Here is a 26,435-nt window from a genome sequence, read left to right on the forward strand (position 1 = left end):
CAGGGCGGAGAGCAGGGGTCCGGCAGTATTTCATTAGGCTTCTGGACTCCAGAGGCTCTCATTAACGTGCTGGGCCACAGGTTGTTATTGCCTTCTCTCTGTGTGTCAGTATCAGGAACGGGGTTATAGCGTGACTGGCAGCACATTGATTCATCTCTATTAGGCTTAAGCCAGTCCACTGTTGTCCAATTGTTCTGTTATGATTGTGTGCCTGGGAGACCATCTGAAGAGACCATCTGAATTGAAATTATTTTTCACTTTAGCCTGCCTGGAATGGACTTTGTACTTTTTGGATCTGTATTGCATCCCGATGTGCTTGACTAGATCAATCAATACCAGAAATGTGAATCCATTGTTTTAAATGGCAACACAAGCCCAGTACATGGCACTTGCATTGCTAAGGAGATTATTTTCTCAGGATTGAGGGAGGAAAAAATAATGCAAGCTTAATGAGTTGATGCCCAATGCCTCAACTCTTCATCCAGGGTTGCTAAGAAGAGTATTCTATAAATACACACCATATGTATTTATGTCGGTTAGTGGTTACTATTAGTGACTGAATTGTTTTGCCAAGACTGTAAGAAATAGGTCACCAGTTGTTATTCATTTACAATAAGGGGGGATGGTAATGCACAAAGAGTGGTACCCTGAAATCATAGCATAGCATAGCCTCGAAGGCATTTATATTATGTAATTCATCACCTTAATTTCCCTAAACAATGAAAGAATTTTCAACAAGGATTAGAAATTTCAGTGCTCTGTAGATGTTGCAAATGTACGTATAATTACAATCCCACGGCCGTCTTCATACTGTACTGTTATGTCTATCCACCATCATAGGCATGCTACACACGAGCAGCACATAATGTTAATCGACCGTCAACACATTTTCATATCACTCACAAGGGACTCTGTGTACCACTGCAGTGCAGTTTGGTTACACTGTAGTTTGTCCACCTAATGAGGTTTCTTTGCATTAAATAAATGTGATACATTTGTTCCCTCCGCTTTCCTTCAAAGTTACATAAGCAGCATTCATAGTAATGGGGCTCCGAGGCATCATTATTACTATCAGACGGGTCATTCTGCTGCCAGCACAGTAACAGGCTATGACGTCAACCCAGTCGGCCCCTATGGGATCCATACAGCACACTACTATATCTAGAGCTTTAAGTAAACAACCCCCACACACACACACACACACACACACACAATATCACAAAATATTTTATATTGATGCTGCAAGGCAAAGAGTGAAGGCGAGCATGGTCCCCTTTTTTCCAGGTCTAATCCCTCTTAGTAGGGGAGCGATAAGCGTGTTTTGAATGAGCCCCAAATTTCCTGTTGCTTATTTTTCCTTCGCCAAACCACGTGGATCCCTGTAGATTTGAATAATCTTTGTGGAGCCAGTTTGGCAGTGCTTCATACTGTATATAACATGGCCTCCTGGCCAAGGCCAGAGCAGAGCAGTGGGGAGGAAAGAAAAATGCTGTTGCGTTCATTTTCCTCTATTTCTCTCTTTTAATGGCCTATAATGACAAATTGACAAGCCAAAATTAGGGACGTGATGTGTTTAACGATGTGTTGACGTTCTGTTGACATCTTCCAGATGACAGTCTGTTGGAGTAACGTCATTGGGTATTCTACGCAATGACATCATCACTCAACGACATCACAATGTCATCATCACAACCCGGTCCTTTTAAAATTGTCAAATTAACTACTTTAACCAACAAATCCAGCTGCCTAGCATCTTCCTCTGAATGTCTTTGTGAACACTACTAAACAAACTGTCTGCTGTGTAGAGCAGGGATTCTATTTGCCATAATTATTAGGGGATCAACAGTAATCAATTTCCTTGATTGGCCAACCCAACTATCGGCTTTGTTTGTGAAACTTTGCGTGACATTTGTGCCACGAAGAAATATAAGCAATGACGCGCATATTTGCACTTAGCACTCCATTCTTTCACAGAGTCCAATCCAGCTTTGAGTTACAGTGTGAGATGTGTTCCGCTGGACCATACATTTGAATGGAGCACCAAAAACTAACGTTTATGCTGTAGCAGTGGAGAACAAAAGAACAAAAGGCCCATATTCAAGGCATAATATGTGCTGTTGCATGGTGGGAGATTGTATCATCCTCTTTGGAGGAAAGAAAGGAGACAATTATACACCTGCTGATGTAATGTGCATCTTAGACTTTAGTCCTAGTCTGAAGACGTTATGCAAGCTATCAGATATTCAGTACGGTCTGGACGGAGCAGTCAGAACTCCCACACAACATCAGGCGGGAACTGGAAGCAATGACAACCAACAGCAACAGAAAAAAAGCAGTCCACTATAAAACGCCGGTTATAGCCAATTGGAATGGAATATGAAAAATCGGACAGATACATCTTGATAACATGTGTTCAGGAATAATGTGTACCAAATGTGTCAGTTCTGGACACATTTATGGTTGTAGTAAAGTGTTTTGGAAAAAATATATTAAAAAAAGGAAAATGCCGCAAAGTCTATCTGTCTGTCTATAAGAGTTTTCTGAGTTTCTGATCCAGTCGGAGCGGAAATAACTTTACGCCATCAGGCGGCCGGAACCCACGACCGGAATCTCCGCTGCCGTGCACCTCCAAAATGATACCCCTAGTTTAAAATGTGTTAGTTTGGTATAATCGTTTAGTTTCTTTTGGTATAATAATCGTTTGGCATGTCCATCTTTTATTCGAACTGGTGGCGCGACTAGCGAAACTAAACTAAACGAATTGATTCGCATTATGTGGGGAACAAAAACAATGCGACGCCAACCGGAACCCACCACCGGAACACGCAATTTTTTTCCCTCCTTTTTTCTAAACCGGATCACACGGGCCAGTTAGGAACGAATACCAGGCTTTCCTTCGCTGTGGAAAGCCTGGTGACGCGAGGTTACTCAATAGTAGTGGCTTTGTTGACATGCATTTATACCATATCTCCTCTGGTTTTCAAGAACACATTTGTTGTTATGGGGGAGGGGAGAGGGACTGGTGAACTCAAAGCTTAACAGCATGAGGATCGCTAAGCCTATTTTCCTCGGAGAAAACAATGACAAACCAGTGGCGTAACAAGCAGCAGCCAATCACCTGTGCTGTGTGAAGAAAGCCTCTTAATCGTGCCACAATTTCCCACCAGGGCATTTTTTTCTTCTGGTTTTCGCAGTTCAGGAGCGGGCCTGTTTACGGCATGGTGCACTCGGGTGGGATTATCATCAGCTAGGGCGGCGGAACTCCTGGATATTAAGTGGGCCATGTGGTTGAGACATTGAAGCTGTGTGTAAACAAAGGATGTCCATTACATCATTATGTGCTTTACCATCTGTCAGGGCTCTCCTCTGACCCACTACACTCTTCTACCAGGTCTCTCGCCCTCTCTCTCTCTATTCTTTGTGTGAGAGATTCAGAACATGCAACCCTAGGGAGACGCGTTATGATCTTGTGTTTTGTATAATTTAAGAATCCTCAAGGGTGTTGAGCCTAATGTATACGTTTGTCGTGCGACCATGTTGCTCCACCAAAATTACAGTTTTTCATTTGAAAATCTGTTTTTGTGGCCATACGAATACATTTAACTTTATATATTGAGGCTATATCCAATCTACTAGATTTCTATTGGTCTTCCTCTCCTCATCTCTCTGTTTCTCTCGGATTGCAGATCTAAGATCTCATAAATAAGACCATTGTACCTCAGTCGGTGGTGGTGAAGTTAATGTTATGTGATGTGATAAGTTACACTTGACCTTTTTTGATTGACCGGCTGCTTGAGTGGCAAACTGGTTGGCTACTGAATGACTGGTTGGATTAATGACTGCCCGACTATTGACTTGCTGACTAACCACCACTGACTGGAAATCTGACTACTGACTGGCTAGTCACTCAAGACAGACTGCAATGCTTCCACCTACCAGTATGCTCTGAAAATGAGTAGAAAATAAAGCAGATGTCCCGCCTTCCCCCCACACTTCCGTTTCGCCTGTGCAGTCCTGTGAATAAATCCTACTGGGAACCAAAATAGTCAAAAGAAATGGAAAACCTTTTGTTGTTTTTTTGAAAACGGCATTGTGATTAGTCAAATACCCTTCCGGTCTGAAGAGCAGATGATAGCTAGCTTCCTTTTATCAACTTTTAGGGAGTGGAATTACTCTCTGAAGCGTTCGAAGATTGTGGACGAGTGACTGGCTGACTAATGCTTAATTTGTTCCGTCATACGACGGTGTCACATGCCGCAAATACCCGATCTACAAGCTCACAAGGCATCGCATCTATGCAATATGTCGGGCTTAACAGGCAGCTGATATACTGACTTCCTGCTCACAGACCAAGCCGGCACCTTCCACTGAACCTTGACTAAATTAGTGTGCCTGTGTGCGCGAGCGTGCGCGCGAGACTGGTTGAATTGTCTTAATATAAGCCTTGGGTAAGACTGAGGCAACATGGCAATACTAATGATACAGCTATCAGCATTCTCTGTTTTCATATGAACAGAATAAGTTAGTGCATAACATTTTAAAACTACACCTACGGGTCTTACTGTCAAGTATATACATTTGTGTATGACTATATCAACTACCAAATGTCGGAAACAGTCATATTTATAAATAAATATGATCTAATATCTATCTATTAGGCCTGTCCCCGACTAAGGATTTGTTTAGTCGACTCTAATTGGCGACTAATTGCCAATAGTCGACTGGCAGTCGACTAATAAAAAAAAAAAAAAAATGGGGCCAAAATACATTTTAGTTCAAAGGGCCAAGTCTACACAGTTTGTTTTGTCTCCAGCAGAGTTTCTAGTGTCTCTATCTCTCTCTGGAAGAGGTTGCACATGAACTCTGCAGCCGCACTGAGGCGCTCCAACACAAACAATACCAATACAAAGATGAGGAATAAGAAGAATAAAGTGGAAGTTACGTGTGGTTGCAGGCGTAGACTTGGCCAAAAAACAATTTAAAACATTTTTGGCCCTCGACTTAGTCGACTCGGACCCCCCGCGACTAACCAGTCGACTAGTCGACTTAGTCGAGGTCAGGCCTACTATCTATACTGTAGAGTATGTGCATGTGGTCTTGTAAAGTTCACCATTACCAGTGTTATGTGTTTTAACAAGAACTGAACCTTGAGAGTCCACAATAAGTTTGGTTGTTGGAACCATAATTAAGCTATTTGGGGCCATGCATATTGGGAACGATGCAAGTCATTCCATATATACTGCTGTGCGGCACAAATGTTATGCGAAGCTCGACCAATAAGTTAAGCCAACGGGTCGGGTTAACCAATCAGTTATACTGGCTTAGAGGCACAAACGTGAAGTGACGCTTCACTAATCCATGAAGCCGGCGGGAAGCCGATGCATACAATCTCCCGAACACATGGAGAAAATCTTCCTCTTTCTCAGACCTGCGGGCCGATAGATACAGATATTTGCTATTTTTCGGTTCTCGGAAACCACTATTTTCGGCTCTGCTCACCTCAGGGCTATATGAGACAGCGACACACACACACACCAAGTTTAAGACCGAACAGTCGGACACTGTCCGAGTTATGCCAGGGAAAAAGTTTGTGTGGCACGCGCACACATACTCACAGATTCTGTGAATTATTATAGTATAATTGCAGTAGACAAAGAATGGTATTACAGTCAGAAGAATGAACAGTAGCCACTTCTCAAAAACGACTTGCTGGTGCCTGTGGGAAACTTTTTTTTAATGTTCATTTAAAAAGAATGACAAAATATAACCACTGCTGTAAAGACCCACCCACCTGAGCAGAGATTCTGTAGGAACTGGACACTCACTATTGCGATGGTGTGAGTAGATGAAGTTGTTGTTACAGTGTTAGATTCCAACATTGTAGGCTCCCCAAAAAACTATTTGGCACTTACATTATCCACCCATGACACAGTCAGAATGGGTGTGCCTGACGTTTCTTCTAATTAAAGGGGAGTTTTTCATTGCCACTGTCCCAAAAATGCTTGCTCAGGTTGGGATTATGTTGGGGCTCTTCTCTATATAAGTGTCTTGAGACAACTTGTGATTTTACACTATAATATAATGTAATTGATTATCTTGGTCTTATTGTGCAAACATTTAAATGGTTTTGGTGATTTTTTTTTATACCCTGATTAGTTTTTGTTTGCTGCTGTCTAATTAGTACTGAGAAGATGCACTATGCTGCTGCTGACACACACACACACACACACACACACACACACACACACACACACACACACACACACACACACACACACACACACACACACACACACACACACACACACACACATACACACACACACGGTCACATAGCTTCTCTCTGCTTTCACTTTCTGTCTTTCTCCTCTTCTCCTGTGACATGCGCATACACATGCCCTGGCACATTGACTGTGTTTATCTCACTTTTCTCTCTCTGTCTCTTGTCTCTCCCCCTCTTTCCGTCTCACCCACCTACCCCCATCCTCTCTCATTCTCTGTCACACACCCACCGCAGTCTGTTTAGACACCGGTTGGCCTTGCAGCTCAGTGAAACGGAGCTAGAAGAGGGGCTTCTGCTCGACTGATGAGACAGTAATTAGTGCTAACTCCTAAGGGACTGGAAATAGACTTCCTTCTAAGTCTGTACATGCATCTCTCTCTCTCTCTCTCTCTCTCTCTCTCTCTCTCTCTCTCTCTCTCTCTTTCTCTCTGCTGTCCTCCATACCCATTACCACTACCTTCATATGCAATCCAAGCTCATCCACCTTCGTCAAAACCACCATTGGCAGTACCTGGCATACAGTTCAATTTGTTTTGCTGTTGTCGAGCTTTCGGCCTCCCAGCTCGCATTAGCTGGTAGCTCTTAGGGAGTGCAATCGAATATGTTAATGTGTGTGTTTTTTTAGTTTTTTTTTTCATGTTTTCTGTGGAAATAGTAATTATGGTGTTTGCTAAATAGACTCTGGGGCCTTGTTTGTAGAAATGATCTGTGGACCATGAACTTAATAATTTTACCTGGCTTTTTATTTTCATCTCAGCCTGCACTGATTGTCTCCCCTGTGTGTCTTCATCTCTGCTGTCCTTCAGTTTGTAAAGAGTGGGAAAAGGGAAGGACAGCATATCTCTGTGGAGATTATGCATTTTCATTAGCTTGTAGATGTTATGTCGTGTGTGCTACTATAGGCTCTGTCCGGGGATGTGCACTTTTGTGAAATGGCTGGAAAGATTCTGTTGGCTTCAGCAGTTTTACCCGAATGATTGGAAGTACAGTAGCTGCAACAGAGCGGAGTGCTGGGAATCTTTTATTGCTGTTTCAGGGCTTTTCCCAGGATGGACTAACCAATGTTAGTGTTTTGGCATTTGACATTTCTCTCCTTTTTTTACTCCATAAGTTTAGACTAAAGCATCTAAGTGTGATTTTTCTCTCCATATATTAGTACATTATGTGCATGTGAATGTTTGCAGTGGTGTAAAGTAACTAAGTACATTTACTCGAGTACTGTACTTAAGTACAATTTTGAGGTACTTTTACTTACTGGAGTATTTCCAATTGTCTATACTTTTACTTCTACTCCACTACATCTCGGAGGCAAATATTGTACTTTTACTCCACTACAATTATTTGAAAACTTTAGTTACTTTGCAAATATAAATTATTACATTATAAAACATACATTAACCACTTAAGCCCTATTTTATACATAGGCCATTTGAAAATAGCTCACAACGCACAAAATAGCTCACAAGCTCACAACGCGTCGCGATGCGACGCGTTGTGAGCTTGTAGATCTTCTATTTTCAAACATTTTAGTACTTTTACTTTTGGTACTTTAAGTACATTTTGATACCAATACTTTTGTACTTTTACTCAAGTAAATGTAGAATTCCGAACTTTTACTTGTAACAGAGTACTTCTACATTGCAGTATTGATACTTTTACTTAAGTAACACATTTGAATACTTTTTCCACCACTGTTAGTACATTATGTGCATGTGAATGTTTGTTTACAGTACATGTTTGCGTGTGTAGTAACATCATGGCTGACTGACTGGATAGGCCTGCGTTAGCCTACTACTCTGAGGCTTCAGATTCCTGCTCGGATTAGCCTCCTGAACTAATTTAGAGATTCTACAAATCCTACTCAGTCATTTTAATAGGCATTATGGGATGTCGTAGGTAGCTTTGATTTGACCCCGCTCAGTGAGGCTGTATGCCATTTACATCTTACAGAAGTGGTCTACTTGACCCTCATATGGCCGCCTTCTGGAAAGGAAGTTAGAAATGTAATTGCTATTATAAACTGTAGCTGAAGATTGTTTGGCCAGTTCTTTTTTCCTGTTTTTGGTTTTACTCGTTCGTTTAGTTTTTGTTAAATTTGAGCTTTAACTAAAGTTGACATTCTTTAATCTAAAAAAGAAAATGCTGCAGTCTCACAATACTGCCATGGATTTATTTTCCTGAAATGGTTACATATTACATTACATTACAGTCATTTAGCAGACGCTTTTATCCAAAGCAACTTACAATTACACCCTCCAGAAAAATGCGTTTATGCGATCGCAGAATTTACCGCATAATCAGCAAAATGGCGCATAATTATGCGGGCCCGGGGGTAACGTTTTTTCATCGCATCGCATAATTTGCGCATCGCATCGCATAATACGCACATCGCATCGCATAATATGTGATTCACATCGCATATTTCGCAATTTTTAACATATTTCGCATTTCGCATATTGCCGCATATTTCACAACTTTCAGCATATTTCGCAACTTCCCGCAATTTCACCGCATAAAATTGCGAAAAAAACCGCATATTTCGTCGCAAAATCAAGGATTTTAGCCCGCATAATCAAGGATTTTTGCCCGCGTTTTTCTGGAGGGTCTATACAATAAGTGCATTCAAAATAGGTAGGGAACGAAATTACTAATCACCAGAAGTCTTAAGTGCATTTTCTGCAAAAACAAGCAACCAAGAGTATACCTAGCGCTAAGGTAAAAGTGAAATATATCAGCTACCTACTTTCTTAAACAGATGAGACAAAATAGCAAAATCAAATGAACAAGAGCTAAAACAAATAAGTGTATCGACTAAACAAGATCCAATAAAACAATACAACAATAAAACAAGAGTTTGTACAACTAGTTAACAACAAGTAGGCCAGGCAAAGAGGAAGGGTAGTGTTTCCTGAAGAGGTGGGTTTTCAGCCTGCGGCGAAAGATGGGCAGTGACTCTGCTGCTGTTCATTCCACCATTGTGGGGCCAGAACAGAAAAAGGTTGTGACCGTGTAGATCGGCCAGAAGGACCCTTGAGTGACGAGGCAATCAGTCGCCCCGAGGTGGCAGACCGAAGTGGTCGGGCAGGGGTGTAAGCATCGACCATAGCCCGGAGGTAAATACTGATACAAAGATGATTTTAGCGCACTCCTAATGTCCAAGTCAATGCTTTATCTCTCCTATCAAAGAGGATTTGCATTTGATGAGCAGGGCAATGTAAATAAATTCACCCTAAACAAGATTGTGATTACCTTATCGATTCCCTCTAACGAAAACCTTGTAGCTGCAAAAAATGTCTTGCTCAATTACATTTCAATGGCAAACCCATCAATATCAATAACCTTGGATGTAAATGCTCTTTGATGAACACGTTTGTCATTTACCATGTATACACGAAACCATATCTTCTTTAGCCATGTCCGTCCATGGTCATGGCCATCCTGTATTTCCATTGCGTATTCATACTTTGCAATGACATGGAGAATTTCACATTTACAATGAACATGAACCTAAAGTCATACTGTGTAACTTTAAAAATTAAAAAGTTATTTTTGATATAATCTTTCACTGGTATATTTTTCACAATAATCAAACCACATAAATGTTTTTGTACTACTTCTCTAACGTTATCAAACACTATTTTTATTCGCAAGTGTCTGACCCCGACACTCGTGCCAAAATGGGATCCGGAAATGTACCTATTTATAATATATATATATTTATTTATGTACTTTACAGTTATTGAATACCGTTTCTGAATACTTTCCTAAACATATATACAGTATAGACAAACGCTGTAATGACTGGGACGTTGCCAGAGGCGTCACCAAAGAGACCTCTTAAAATGAATGTTACACAGTTGTGACTTTAATATACTGTCCTGTGTCTTTGATCCCAGCAGACTGAAGCAGAAGTCACAGTCGGTGGATATTGCCAATCAAGGAGGGTTCTCCCCGACTCTGGTGCCGGCCTCGTCCCTCAACAAGGCCTCACCACCTGTTGCAAAGGCGGCTCTCGCGGTGCGGGAAAACAATGCCACCAATTCGCAGCGCTTCAGCCCGCGGTGTGGCGAACTGAAGCGAGGCTACACCATAGGTAAGTGAGAGTGTTGCGGAAATCTGCTTGTGCACGTTCTTTCACGTCTGCTTTCCTACCAGGGCACAAGTTTTCAAAGTGGACCGGTGCAGGTCATGTCACAATACAGTATGTCATGAATCTCATACTGTAGCTTCACGTTTCTCTCACCTGTTATCTGAACTTTGTACTCTGGCAAATTTTGCCGCCTCTCCCGTGCCTCATCTCCTAATTAATTTCCTGCCTGCAAATTATAATTACATGACTGTGATGAGATTTACCACAGTGATGAATCCTATTTTGGGGCGGGGGGGGGGAGACCACTGGCGGTTACCGGTCTATTCATGCCTTGGAAGGTACTTTAGTAACTACACTGTAGGGTGTTGCCTTCTCTGAGGTGATGAAATGAGTTTGAGCTAAACTAATTCCACACTCAGTCATAAGTGTAATGCATCTATATTCACCTCACTGACGTTGATTGGGTTAGCAAGCTGCTCCGTTCAAGGTTAGAAAGGGAGAGGGCATACTGTAGGCAAAACATGATTAAAATATGCTCTTGTTGCTTTTAAATGTTGTACATCTGGGCCTGATGATAACGGAGAGAGAAGGAAGACAGAAGATGAGCGAAGGAAAGAAAGAAAGAAAGAGGTGGTTAGGTTAAAGAAGAATGGGGAAGAGTGAAAAAGAGGTAGAGAGGAAGGAGGAGAGAGACCCACACAAACTGATTATGAATGTCACAGTGACCCATATAGTGAATCAGAAGGACAAAGAATGTGAGGTTTGATATTAGGATTCCCGGCACTCTCCTCAGAGGAGAGAACATTGAATATGGAGATACGAGCCAGGTCTGATAGTATTGTATGGGGAAATCAAGAGGAAATGCATAGACATCAATTTTGTCTGCCCTTTTTTTTCATTGGACTATAATTATGTGTGCTTTTGGTACAGCATGAAAGTGAACCAGTGCACCGATAGTGTTTCTTTTATTTTTATGAATGTGTAGTTTGGATGCATGCTGTATAAACCTGCAGTATAATCAATAACCTTTGAGCTGTTTCTTTCTCATTAAGTCAAAGCACAATTTAACTCTGTACAGCTTATTGTCACCACAACTTTTCCCCAGCCTGTTTCATACAGTACCGCTTACCCAAAGCCCCCCCAAAAAAGTTTTATCAAAATAGATGGTTGTTGTTACCAAAACAAGTATCAAAAGTAAGTTGTGCTAATCCATCACATCAGGCTATTCCTCTTTGATTTACCAGAAGTGTTTGACACTCTTGCAACCCCTTAATAGAACTCCTGGTGAATTAGATTTCCCCCACATGTCCTTGAGCATACAGTAGGCGATTAGTCATGTAAATCAATGCAGTTTAAAAATCAACAACCTGTCCCCGGTTTTGCAGAGCTGGCTGTTCTGCCAGAAGGAATAGTGATGGGGTTGTGAGAAGAGCATGGCCGATGAGGCTGCAGCCCAGTGCTTTTCTAACTTTTCGTGCCGAAGGGAAAACCAATGGGCAAGTCAAAATCTCTGGGCATACTGTATACTGTACATACTGCTAAATCGTTTCTATAACAGGTTTTATTACCACTCTTCATTCCATAAACATTTGTTTTTATACTAAAGCCAACTAAAAAGTTTAACCACTGAAGCCCTATTTCATACTTTAACAATAATTAAAAAAATAGCCAATCTATAAGCTCACAATGCATCACATCGCAACGTGTTGTTAGCTTGCTATTTTTGCTTTTTTATTTTATTTATACATTCTCTCTCTCTCTCCTTTCTCTCTGCTCTCTCTCTCTCTCGAAAATGTCTTTTCTGTTTATTAAAGAGCTGGAGAGACAGGGAGACTCCTGTTACTGAACAAACACTCTATAGCAATGATTACTATCAGAATATAGTGCTTTAACCTTTTAACAAAATACTTTTTGTTTTAACCCAAAAATATCACCTACCCTACCTTTAAGTCTTAAATAGTTCTATATTCTGATATTATTCATTGATATAGACTAGAGTGTTTGTTCAGTAACAGTAGTCCCCCCGCTCTTTAGTAAACAGAAAATGCATTGTCAGGACGGGGTACCTATTTTATCCAATCAGGAGAGAACTTGCACAGGATACATTTTGAACTGGAACACAATGAAGCTGATAAATGGGTACTTGTTCCTGATTGGCTGAAATTGTTCCACCCACCTTTTTCCTGTTTATTGAAGAGATTACTGCACACACTCTATATAGCAATACTTACTTTCACAATAAAGTGTTTTAACCTTTTAACAAAAAAACGTTTGTTTTAACCAAAAAATATCACTTACCCTACCTTTTAATGTGTATTATATAGTGTGGGGTTTATCTATATCTATCTCAAGAGGTCTTTGGGGTAACTGGAAGACTTGCCCCAAAACACACTCGCCCCCATTTTTAGGCATAGTTTTACTGAGGTTTAAGATTAGGAATAAGGTTAGGTTTAGGCATAGTTTTACTGAGGTTACGTTTAGAAATACCTGGTGGCGACCGTTCTGAGGTTGCCGGATTTGACCCAGGGCGAGCGTGTTTTGGGGCGAGTGTTCTTGTATTCGTCCTTGGTCTGAAAAACATTGAAGACCCCTGTTGTAGTCCATTAGTTGCCTCACAGAAGGGGCTGACAGAAAACAATGGCACTGCAGGCCTGCATGCCAGCGTCACACACACTGTACGTGTACAGAATCATTCTACAGAGTCATCATCTATTGACTAAGCTTCCCACCGGGCCAGGTATTGACTAGAGCAGGGGTCTTCAACAGGGGGTCTGGGACACCTAAGGGGTCCTCAGAGTTACAACAGGGGGGGCGACAAATCTTTGTGTGATAGGATATTTCTTTTCACATTAACCACTTGAACCCTCGCATCCCTATTCTGAGAACTTTAGCCAAAAATAGCATATCTGCAAGCTCTCAACGCCTCGCAACTTGTAGATCGGCTATTTTCGGCAAAGAGGTTTGGTTTAAAGGGAAAAAAGATCAGACCAAGTACAGAGTGAAAGGTCAAGTTTACTAAGTATCGACGGTTTAAGTGGTTAAATGTCTGATACACTAACATGAATCCAGTCTACGAATCTACAGTACCAATTTATTTGATAGAAAAGGTTTAATCTGCAACACAATGTTATACAATATGTAGAGGGGGTCCCTGCTTTATCTGTCTCTCAGCTAAGGGGTCCTTGGCCTGAAAACATTGAAGACCCCTAGACTAGAGAGTGGATTGATTTGTGGTCATCCGTATCGGTTCAGTCAGCAATAATCAATGAGGGAAATAGCTGTATAAAAAGGGATACCAGGACAGGTGCACTGACTCTTGACATTTTGCCCGTTCTTGTCATTCATCATCCATTTCAGTGGGTGCTGTCACAGATTTTAATTGCAGAAGATTGGAAGCCTCAGTCACTCAACCATTATAATTATATGTACTGTAATGATGACTCAACACAGTTGAGTTAAAGCAAAGCCACCTCTTATATCACGCTAAAATTCTGAGTCTAAATTAACTTTAAGGGGTAATTCAGTCTGCTGCGATTTTTCTCCGCCACGTCCTAATGCTTAACCGGTGTTGTACGCCGAAAATAGCAGATCTGCAAGCTCACAACGTGTCACGGATGCAGCGCATTGTGAGCGTGGATATTTTCAGCGTGTGACACTGTCGGCAAAGCAAAAATGGGGCTTAAAATGACTTTGTCTTGTTGCGAGTCTTTGGCCTGAAGAAGGTTTAAAAGTGTAGAAATAGACCTGTAAGATGTCTTGGAGACCTTGGTCGGGTAGCAGTACATCCTAGCTAATGGTGTCTATGTATCAATTTAAAATCTCTTCAGAGCGTGGGCTGTATCACCACTATGCAGTATATCGGAGGACCCAGGGTGTCAGTCATGTATGCTGTTCTACCACATAATTAGACATTGATTAGTTGCTGTCCTATCTCTTCTGTCTGTCTAAGATGGGCCCCCACTAAGACTGGCCCTGGGGCATTTTTATGTAGTCAAACCGAGCCCTAGTCACATCCTACAGGAGTCATCATGCTAATTTATTCTAATGGGAGAGCAATAACGTGGCAGACAGCGAGCTTTGCTGTCTGCCACGGCTTCAGACAGGCCTGTCATTAGAGTCACATCTAACACAGACACTTCAATAACCAGACCAAGGCCAATAATGGTAGGACAGAAGGAAGGAAAGGGGAGAAGGACAGACGTAAGGAAGGGACTGAAGGTGGGTATGAAGGAAGAAGGGAATAAGCTGTCTGCTCCTGAAATGGAGTGTTGTTGCTGTCTGCATGCAGGTATTTCCCCTGCAGAGTGTGTGCACATCTGACATGACAGCAAGGGACAGCGGCACAACATGAAATCCAGTGAGATTATCAAGAAATGGAGGCATGTAGCAGAAAGGATGGGAGAGCGCAGGCATGTGCTGTAGGAGAAAGAATGGGTGAGCGCAGCTGGGAAAAAGAAGCAGGAGAGGACAGCATTTAGCTTGGGCGATCTGCGCGAAGCTGATCTGCAAGACACCTGCAGTGTTTCTCGCTGAATCCCCACGACACCTCACACTCTTCCAGACTCTCTGTCTGACACTGCCATGTCTGACCTTTACATCATTAATACAGTCAGCCAGCCTGTAGCATTTACTCTGGAGCTCACCAAATAATAACGGCCCATAGATGAACACAACGTCTCTGGAGCTATAGACTCGTTTAATATGCTTTGTGCTGTCACTGCATCAGCAGTGAATTAAATGAACGTTGTAGCTGTATTGCAACCATTGTTCCATCTTGCCATTATTGAATGCGTTTCGTCTTGGGAGAATAACCATAGGCGATTCTTGTTTTATTTGTCATTTTGAGATTCATATGTAGTACCTCAGCAATCTTTAACCCATGTTATGTTTATCCTTGTTCACCAAGGTTTCGCAAGGTTTCGACCTTATAGGTCTTCCTCAGGCCTGATGAAGAACTATAAGGTCGAAATGTTGCGCCATTAAGTAAAATACGTTTTGGGAGCTTTAACCCATTAACACATTCGGTGACAGAATTTTAGAATAACAGATTACGTTCGGTGCCAGAAGTCTCACCGCTGCGCTGTTTAAAGCTCTAGACTCCACAACGAGCAATCCATGAAAAACAATGCATGCGTGCACGGTGCACGATGGTCCTGGCTAACGCCTGGAACGATAACATCTCTCACGCGAGTCACAATGGCGGAGTGATCGTGCATCCAAAATGACTAGTTTTCCCCACCGGAAAATGTTTCGGAGCTACTAGGCCTGACCTCGACTAAGTCGACTAGTCGACTGGTTAGTCGCGGGGGGTCCGAGTCGACTAAGTGTCTCTTAGTCGACTCTAGTCGTAAGGGCCAAAAATGTTTTAAATTGTTTTTTGGCCAAGTCTACACCTGCAACCACACGTAACTTCCACTTTATTCTTCTTATTCCTCGTCTTTGTAGGTATTGTTTGTGTTGGAGCGCCTCAGTGCGGCTGCAGAGTTCATGTGCAACCTCTTCCAGAGAGAGATAGAGACACTAGAAACTCTGCTGGAGACAAAACAAACTGTGTAGACTTGGCCCTTTGAAATAAAATGTATTTTTTTTATTAGTCGACTGTCAGTCGACTATTGGCAATTAGTCGCCAATTAGAGTCGACTAAACAAATCCTTAGTCGGGGACAGGCCTAGGAGCTACAGAGGTTTTTTGCAAGGAGAACGGAAGCGGATGGGGAGCCATGTTTTTTGGCACGGTGATCCATCTGTCCCTTCCTTCTCAGAATCACTTCGGGTGATTCCAGAGCTGCGCTAGGCCCCCCCCTTGTGGAAAAAAAAGAAAAAAGAAAAAAGATTGAAAACGTGATTTTACGGTTTCGGCACCTAAGCGCTACTCTTTGAAAACACGTGATTTTACGGTTTTGGCACCGAATGTGTTAAAACCTGGAAAGCATCTGTGTCATTTTAGATTTTAGCTACATACTGTATATATGCTGTAGCACTTTGTTTGCTCATAGCACGTCACTTCGTGCCATGCTATGAGCTGGTACAGTAGATCTGCAATTTTATTTTTATTGTCTTTGAATATATTTTTTAAAGCGAACATTTTAAAGTCAAATCTTAGCTTCTGGGGGTCCCCTTGAACAAAAATATTTTTAGATGGGGGTTGACGATGGCCAAATATATACTGTATAATTTTGGGGGTCCTTAAATCGAAAAGTTTTGTGAACCACTGATATAGCAACATAAGTCTTTCAGAAAGATCCGAAGATTTAGAGGACATTTGTAGAATCGGCCTCAGGTCTCAATGGGTTAAACCAGTGTGTGGATGTTTTACCTTCTTCTCGATACTATGCATTGAAATGATTCATACAACATGAAGGATGAAGACTCAGGCAGGTCAAGATGAGCACTTGACACTTAACAGGTGAGCGATGTGGCCACTGTACCTCCTGCAGATGGCTTTGCAAGGAGAGCACAGAGTCTTAACAGCATGTCACTTCAGATAATGGCCTCTAAGAGGATGTCTTTTAGACTGCACCTCTCCACCATTTGTCTGTCTTGCCTTTGTGCCTTTTTTGCCCACTCTTGCCCTCCATCCCCCTCTCCTTCTCTACCTCTGTGCATTTCTACGACCTCAGGGGAGAGAGAGAGAGAGAGAGAGAGAGAGAGAGAGAGAGAGAGAGAGAGAGAGAGAGAGAGAGAGAGAGAGAGAGAGAGAGAGAGAGAGAGAGAGAGAGAGAGAGAGAGAGAGAGAGAGAGAGAGAGAGAGAGAGAGAGAGAGAGAGAGAGAGAGAGAGAGAGAGAGAGAGAGAGAGAGAGAGAGAGAGAGAGAGAGAGAGAGAGAGAGAGAGAGAACTGACAGATTGCCACAGTTCATTGGTCCAACCTTGACTACAGTCTTGAGGTGACACATTTTATCCCATTACGCTGTTGTTTGGCTCATCTGTGCGGACACCCGGACAGCAAAGAGAGAGGGAGGGAGTACCGGCGAAGATGACCAGACTTGGCTCAGATGACATTCTAGGAAATGAGGAGAATTTGCCATAATGGTCATAAGGCTATTTTAAGTATCACGCAAAGTCCTCCCAGGAGCTCTTGAAAGGGCAAACCGTTTGTCAGTATGTTGACTGTTGTTAGCACAAAAAAACCTGATCCTGCTTCTACAGTGTCCTACACAGTGTGTACCTGACAGAGGAAATGCTAATAAACAAGACAGTACCACCCGCTTTTGCATACCCTCATGCCCCGAGAGCCATGGCCCCGCCACCGACAGCATGTGAATGATTATTCCCATGTTAGTTATTCATTGAATTTTCACTGCCTGGTCGAAGAGGAGAGGAATTGGTGCTGGGGGAGCGATACACTAACTGGCCTTAGGCCCCCACCATAGGTTGTTTGATATGCAGTTCCATGTTAAGGGACTCACTGGCTGGAATTAAATTAGCAGCCGTTCAATACATCGAAGGAAGTGTCAGCTCGGGCCTTAGCTACCATACTGGTGGCCCCTTTGTTGTGGTTTTGTGTGTGCCTTCGCTTGCGTACCTACTGGAATACTGGCTCTTCTTGCTGCTCAGCTTGAAACTAACATATTTTTTCTTCTTCCTATAATTCATTACAGCTGTATAGTCACAGCATGTTGTCCGACTGGGTGCCATTATGGCAGTTGGCAGTTATAGGACTGGGTGCTAACCATTATGGTAGTTGGCAGTTATAGCCAAGTGCTTTAGGCTGTACATGAGTATTGCTTTCTTTTGCCGTTTGATGTCATTGTCTCAGGTGGTACGTTGCTTGTGTTTACACATCCGAGTCATAGCCAGCGGTGGCAATTACACAAGTGAGAGACATCATTGTTTTTTTGTAGGTGTTTTTCCCTTGAAAAATGGGACTTTTCAAAGGATATAGAATTGAATTTTTCTGAGTGATAACATTAGACTTTTGGGCTACAAAATCTAAACCCTTCATGGACCAGTGGTTTTGGGCCTCCGTTTTCCAGACAGCTGTTAGTGTGAATTCACTTGCGATCTTTAACAGATTGTTGTCTGGCCCGAAATGTCAAATGATTCCAGTCTGATGGAGCCTGCTGGAGTGGCATGATTGACATTATTACCTCAGAGGCTCTAGGATCCTGACGTGTGTACGTGTGTGTGTTTGTGTGTGTGTGCGCATGCATGCATGCGTGGTTGTGTGCTTTCATGTACCTAGTGTGCAGGTTACATTCGATTTGCGTTAATGTACGCCTGTGTATGTGTGTTGCTTCTCCAAGTAGCTTTCTGCAATTCTGCTCACAAAACCCAATGCCGTCAGTGTTTAATTTGAACAGAGATGTTCTTGAGTAGATGACAAAACAAAACAAAAAAGACACGTTGAAAAAAACAAGACTAAGAGTCTAAAAGTCCTGCTGGCAACCTGCCACATTGCATGAACCTGTCTTTGAATTATACTGTGGCCAAGTATGACAAGCACAGCGTGAACATTTTGTTTGCCGGTCGGAACTATCGAATTCGGAACTGCCTGTTAAAGATATAAATGCTCAAAAAAGGTTTGAACACTAATGTAAGCTTATTATAATCTGTATAGTCTAATGTGAAATATCACAGGGAAAATATTGTAAGCACAGAAGAGTACAGTAACATCACAATAAAGACACCATCAATTATTAATAAATAAAAGCATACAGACGTATACACCCTATACAATCATCATGCCTGGTGCAGAACAAGAAAGACGCCATCAATAATTACAAAAAAGTATACAAACGTATACACCCTATACAAGCAAAGTAAAGTTACAGATTTCCGCCGTATTGCTGTGTTGATGGCTAATATGATTGATTATACTACTACCAGTACACATTGGCTCAAACAGATCATATCAGGGACGATATATGTACTATATTGTGTTTATCATCAGAATTATTATACATTTGTAGTGTGCTTAATTAATGATTAGGTGTTTTGTAAAGATAGGTCATGTGTTACACCTGATCGACTTTTCACACTGATCCCTATTATCCACATGAACCCAGGCGTCCCTTTTCTGTTCATGTCATAATAGGTGAACATTCTGCAAAAACATAGCAGGTCTGCAAGCTCACAACGTGTCGCGAGTTTGAGATTTCTAGTGTGAACATGGACATTTTGGCTTAAAGGGGCGGCGTTAGAGGAATAAACATGGGGTCACTAAAATAAGTATGATTCATCCGCCGCGAAGCAAGAAGGTGCACATAAAGATTAATGGCAATCCAGCCGAGATATCTTGTTTTGAACCAAAGTGTCGGATAGTCAGAATGACCAACCGACTGACATTGCCATTGAGGGGGTAAACAAACAAAACAAAAAAGCTGTTTGCAGGATTTTTATTTGATTTTGATTTAATATACTTTATTGACCCATCCTTAGGAGAAGTGAGCAGCCATTGTGCAGGGCTTGGGGACCAACTCCAGTTGTAATGTTATTACCTTGGTCAAGGGTATTGGCACGAGTATGTACCTAGCATCATGCATGTCTCTTGGTGTGGTAGAAAACCGCAGAACTCGGAGGAAATCTAATGCAAACACAGGGAGAACATGCAAACGCCACACAGAAAGGACCCCTGCTGGGGTTTGAACTCGGGATCTTCTTGCTGCGAGGCAACAGTGATAGCCACTGTGCCACCCAGGATGAATTTCATAGTAACGTTTAACGTTTTTATTGTTCCTTCAAATGCCACGTCCACACTCCTTCCAGACCAGGAAGAACACAGGACATAGCAGAACCGGGAAATGTAGGGAAATGTCCAAATCAAATTGCAAGGAAATAGTGTTCCATGTCACCACCATGAATATAGGCTCTAAGGCTAGGACGATGCCTCTTCAATACAGGTACCCATGATGTGTGTCAGTATTTAAAAAAAAACCTGCATGTTTTCACCGAAGAGACTGGAGGGGCATTGAAAGAGAGAGAGGATGGAGAGACAGAGAGGGACAGAGAGTAAGAGCTATCTGTCATGCTCTGACAGAGGCACCCTCCAGCCATGCCATGCTGCCCGTACCAGCAGAGCTGCTTGTGTGTGCTGAGATAAGCCCAAGCCTTCCCGCCTGGACAGCATACAGCAGACTGGTAGCGTAGCATCAGCAGGCAGCTTAGCTACACCACAAATCCAATAGTCTCTCTCTCTCTCCTCTCTCTCCTCTCTCTCTCACTAACACAAGCACACACACACACTCCTTTACACACACACACGTTCATCACTTCCTTGCTTCACTCTTCTAGGCCTCCATCTTGCTGTCCATACGACTTGTGCTGTCTGGGGAGATATTCATGTTTACACTTTTAAAGGATGTATTCGGCCTGCCATAATGGTCTAGGTATACCTAGGCTCCAAAGTAGCCTGACAGGGCGTCGCGGCTTCGAGTCCCGATCCCGACGGCCTTTGCTGCATGTCACTCCCCATCTCTCTCTCCCCATTTCCTGTCAGCCTACTATCCTGTCAATAAAGGCATAAAAGCCACACCAAAAAAAATCTTAAAAGATGTATTCACATAGGGTATTTTCTTGGGATTTCGCCTGCTTTGGTCTGGTTGGATGAAAAGGTGCGGAAGCAATTCATTGTGTATGCACAACATTAAACAATGATTCTGGACAGGCCATGTAATATTGTAATGGGCCCCGGGCAGTTGGCGTAACCGTCTGGGCACCTACTGTAGGCTGGTAATCCAGCCTGACAGCGTGTCGCGGGTTCGACTCCCGATCCCGACGACCTTTGCTGTGTGTCACCCCGTCTCTCTCCCCATTGCCTGTCAGTCTACTGCATACCTATCAATAAGGGCAGAAAAGCCCCCAAAAATATATTTTAAAAAAATGTAAATGTTATACTGTAATGGGCGTCACGCGAGTCGGTAACGATGCATGTTAATTATTGCATCGGCTCTGAAAGAGCAGCGCCGCTACTAGAGGCTTTTAGACTCTTAGTCTTGTTCTGTCTAGGTCGAACCTGTTAGCACAACAATATCAATATTGTTGGAGAGGTTTGTCCTCTCTTGAGTGGATCAGAAGAGATCCTTTTATTGTTACGGGCAACTTGGTTAATTTATGTCACTCGGACAGAGAAGCGCATGGCTGCTTTGTTTAACTGTGTCCTTGTACTCATGTCAGAAGTAATTGTCCTCACTCAGGACAGTATGAGGCAAGCATGCATGTACACATACCTACAGCACACACACTCACACACTCACCCATTCTGCAATGACTTGGGATTGCTTAGAAACCATTTCCACAAAGGTTAATAATATGCTTTGGTCAGCCCTAGAGAGCAATAAAACAGCTATGATGTTAACTTTGATTCGGGCAGAGAAGGTCACCTCTGTTTTCCTTGGTTTTGACTTTTTACTCAGTGCTTATTATTCTCATAGCTGCACACGTGTCGTCCTGGCAAAGACTAGCCATGCTGCGGAATTGATGACCACTGGTGCCCCGTCACACAAAAAGTTTATTTTGTTTCATGACCTGCTAACTTCCTTTGTACAGTACTTAAAAAAAACAAAACAAATTCTAACACAAAATGCAGCAAAATAACGATAGCATAACAAATAAAATAGTCGTCCTCAAACTGGGGTCTGGGGAGTTCCAGGGAGTCCCCAGCTAAATGATTGATAGTTATGAACCAAATGGACCCTTACGCGTCTGTAACTCTTGACGGTGTACAAATGGAATCAAATGGACTCTTACAGGTCCACTTGGTTCCATTTGTACATTTGTCTCAGAATTATGGGGGCCGTAGCTTAATGCATAGCCTACCAAGCTGGGGAACCGCTGACATAAACGACTTGATGCGGTCACTGGTATTACGATGCTCACTCAGTTTGGTAGTGGCGTACAGTATACTTGAACTGTTCCTATTTAATTACGTTTGTGTTGTTTCCATTTGTCCCTGGGATTGGATGAAGGCAGACATCATAGTTCCTGGTTCCATCAGTCTAATGCTAACCAGGTTGTTTCCAGAAGAGTCTGGGGGGAGATACTTGACTGAATTATGGGGAACATGCCCCCTGACCAGCATCAATCCAGGCCTTCCCAAGACAAGAGTTTTGATAATGTAACCCCACTGTACCACTCAATGTCACCACAGATTAAAGGAGTTGTCTGATTTCTGGATATTTATGGCCGTGATAGAGATACAATAATACGTTTAACCTCCTCAACCGTAAAACAGGGTTATCGGGCAATAAATCTACTGGTCAAGATGAGTGTGTATGGACAAGGGCATGGACATACCTAGACACACAAGCTCGCACACGCACATGTATGCACTCGCTCACCCATACCACCCACCCACACACACACACACACACACACACACACACACACACACACACACACACACACACACACACACACACACACACACAGACACAGACACAGGATGACATGTTCTCAGGTCAGCCTGTCTCAATGTCACAATGACGTGCTTGGCGTTCATGCAGCAAAACAAAAGTCCTTTTAGTTGGATCTCTTGACGTTGTATCATTTCCAAATGTCTACAGAGACTATGTAGTGTCTTCAAGCTCAATTGAGTGTTTTTTAAGCGCTCGCCGTGTCCTTCAGCATTTTCAAAAGGAAATAATAACATTATGACTTCAAGGGCTTCAGCTGCGCCACTTCAAGGCTGCTAAATGTAAATTCTTATCCACAAACAATAAGCTGTCATGGCTATGAGTCAGCACTGAGGCACTATGGACTCCCCCAGGATCTGCAACATACGTCTCTGTACATCTAAATCACAACTATGGGGAACAATGGCCATGGCCAGACGGAACCAAAGGCAACAGACATTCCTAATGGCCAAATACACTTTTTTCCCCCTTTTTTTTTTTTAACAAAGCAATGAAAACAATTTGATTTTACTCTGCAGTGCAACCAAGCGACGGAAGGAAGGAGCCTTGCCACTGAATTTACTGCAGTGCTACTGTAAAAGATCTGTGGGCCGGATTTATTGGCCTGCCGGTGTAATTACGTTGACCGGGAGTCTCTTGGCGGCCCTCTTCTCGTTGGGCTCAATTTATAAATGCCATGGTGCTAGTAATCCCACTGTTCCCCCACTTAGTTTGAAAAGGACTCCAGCCATCCTTTGGCTAGGATTGATTACATATAGCTCAAATGAAGAGTAAGCAGTTCTGTAGCGTGGAACGCTACGGCCGGCCACTGCTATTGATTCATTTTACAGCAGAGAGAAAATCAGATCTGCCACTCCACATAACGGTTGATATTCGTTTTCGTTTTTTCTCATGAATTTATGGTGGCCTATTACTTTTAAAAGAGCTATATGTTGCCCGTATCTGACGCATTTCCATTGAGGCTGTGGCAGAATGAGCTACTAATAGAGAAAAGTCATGTTAGTGTTATGTTACCCCGTGAAAGGTTCACCTACAGCATATTTTCCTCCATCACATTTTGGCAGCTTAGCCAATACTTTTGAGGAGCACAGAAACTGAAACTGGAACTGCACAATAACTTTTATTTGCACAATAATGAATTCACCACAGCATGGACGACTATTTGAATCGCAATCTTGTAAAATTGATATTGCTTAGATATCACAAAGCCTGATTAAGTTATTCCTTTAACCCTTTAAGACCTGAAACGCATCTGTGTCACCTTTTCATTTGAGCTAAAAAGCATTATTTTACACTTCAAAAATACACCGAGTGCCGCGCTATGAGCTTGTAGATCTGCTATTTTTGAAAAATCGTGAAAATGTGTGCAAATCTTTGAATATATATTGTTTAAAGCGAACATTTTTAACTCTATTCTTTGCTTCTGGGGGTCCCTGGAACAAAACATTTTGAGATGGGGGTCGGCGGCCAAACACATATCATTTTGGGGGTCCTTGACATGAAAAAGTTTGAGCACCACTGATATAGAAACAGACGTTTTTTGAGAATACTGTTGGGATTTAGAAGACATTTGTAGAATCGGCTTCAGGTCTTAATGGGTTAAGCATAATGGATAGTGCAGTTGACACATTATTTAGTGGTTCTGTATGTTCCATTCTGAGATATTACTGAGTGCTCAAAATGGCATTTTCTGACACCAAATGGTGGGAAACCATCCTTTATTTGAAAGAAGCCATGTTGATGACTCATCTTGACAAACCTTGAGCCCACCAATCCCCCTCCCCCCAGCTCTGATTAGAATGAAGATGTATGCGCTCTGGGGCTAGGTTGGCCGTGCACTGGTTTATCCAAGAGGAAGAATAGCTGGAGGACAGGATTTGGCTGGGCAGTGCAGTATGCAGTCTTCACTCACGGGTCAATGCTTAGTGCATTCATTAACCCATTCAATCCGGGAACACATCTCTGTCATTTTAGATTTCTTAGGCTATTAAAAAATTGCAGATATACAAGCTCATAACGCGGCATTGTAGATCTGCATTTTTTTTAGGGGAAATCATGATTTTTTTTTCAAATATTTGAATATATATATATATATTTTAAAGGGAACATTTTGTACTCAAATCTTTGCCTCTGGGGTCCTTATTTTTGGGGGTCCTTGACATGAAAAAGTTTGAGAAGCACTGACATACGTTTTTCAAAAAAATGTGGAAGGATTGAGTTACAAATGTTCACTCCAAAGATTTGCACTAAGATTTTTCAAAAAAAAATAGCAGATCTACAAGCTTATAGCGCGGCACTCGGTGCCGCGCAATAAGCTTGTAGATCTGCTATTTTTGAGCTTGTATATCTGATATATGAGCTTGTATATCTGAACGTCTGCGTTCCCGGTCTTAATGGGTTAATACATCTCACTGAATGCAGAGGTTCTAGAACATTGTCGGATGGAGGCATTGCATCGCAGGGTGCTCAAAGGATGCAATCATTTTGTGTTGAAAGGCAATGTACAACAGTGTATTGAAAGTATCGGTGTATTCGGCAATCTTTTATATGTCAAGAGTAAAGGTCCTTACACACCGGGGCGAATTCTTCATGCGAATAAATATGTTTTTTTTAAAAACCTTATAACGTCAATGCAAGCGTCCACATCAGTTTCGCGAAGCGAAAAAGCGTCTTTTAATTATTCAGAACGAGTCCGAATTTTGCGTATATTCGCATATTCGCCGGTGTGTAAGGACCTTAAGTGTGACACTTGTTGTTGGAAAATGGCATGAAACAGGTGTTGCTCACATTTTGTTCAAGTTTCAGGGTTACTGAAATACTGACTTCTGTGTTCTCTAGTCCAGTATACACATTCATATGTTGTTCTCTTGGTGGTGGGTAATAAAACAGAATAAAATATACTTGCAAAGAGAGAGAGCGAGAGATTAACCAGGTGCTCAACGGAGATAAAAGTTACGTTAAAAACGTAGATTGGTGCTTCTAGGATCAACGGGAACCCAAACTTGAAAAACAGGAGAGATCCGAGCACTTAAAGAATAACGGAGAGGGAGTAAAATAAAGGCACTTTAATCATGTTTACAAAAAGTTAAAGTACCTTGACTTTACGGCCTCTCCTCCGTTATTTTGTGCTCGGATCTCTCCTCTTTTTCAAGAATAAAATACTTGACAATAAATCCATAAGTTATGTCCACATATGGCTTATAACAGTGATAGTAATCCCATGGTTTGCCATTACAATACATCAACCATTCTATAACACTATCTGTCTCTTGTGCAGGGCTCTTTCTGACCTGTCAGAGTTCTATAGTAGGCATTATGTTTAAAAGCTCATACAGAAATATTTGTATAGCTTTTTACGGTGTGGCTCTGTAGGAGGCAAGCCGTCTAAGTGTGTGTGTGTGTGTGTGTGTGTGTGTGTGTGTGTGTGTGTGTGTGTGTGTGTGTGTGTGTGTGTGTGTGTGTGTGTGTGTGTGTGTGTGTGTGTGTGTGTGTGTGTGTGTGTGTGTGTGTGTGTGTGTGTGTGTGTGTGTGTGTGTGTGTGTGTGCGCGTGCGGCTAATCTTGCAAACCGATAGATGTCTTGGGCACGCTGCCTGTAGGCCAAGGAAGTAACTCCCCGCGTTTTTCAAAGAGACGTGTTTTTTATATTTCACTTTAATTATATAGTCAGTGGTGGTTGGATCGGGCTGAAACTTTGCTCAAATTAGGATTC

The 26,435-nt window shown here is 42.2% G+C and overlaps 1 protein-coding gene across 1 annotated transcript in view; it reads left to right on the forward strand.

The window, feature by feature from the left end:
* oxr1a (oxidation resistance 1a) overlaps window positions 1–26,435 on the forward strand; it is a 189,070-nt gene that overhangs the window by 67,907 nt on the left and 94,728 nt on the right. Inside the window, 1 exon segment of the mRNA XM_080425407.1 lies at window positions 10,180–10,376. Coding sequence (XP_080281533.1) covers window positions 10,180–10,376 — 197 coding nt within the window.

The sequence above is a fragment of the Gymnoscopelus braueri genome, assembly GCF_963280865.1.
Source record: "Gymnoscopelus braueri genome assembly, chromosome: 4".
NCBI lineage: Eukaryota > Metazoa > Chordata > Actinopteri > Myctophiformes > Myctophidae > Gymnoscopelus > Gymnoscopelus braueri.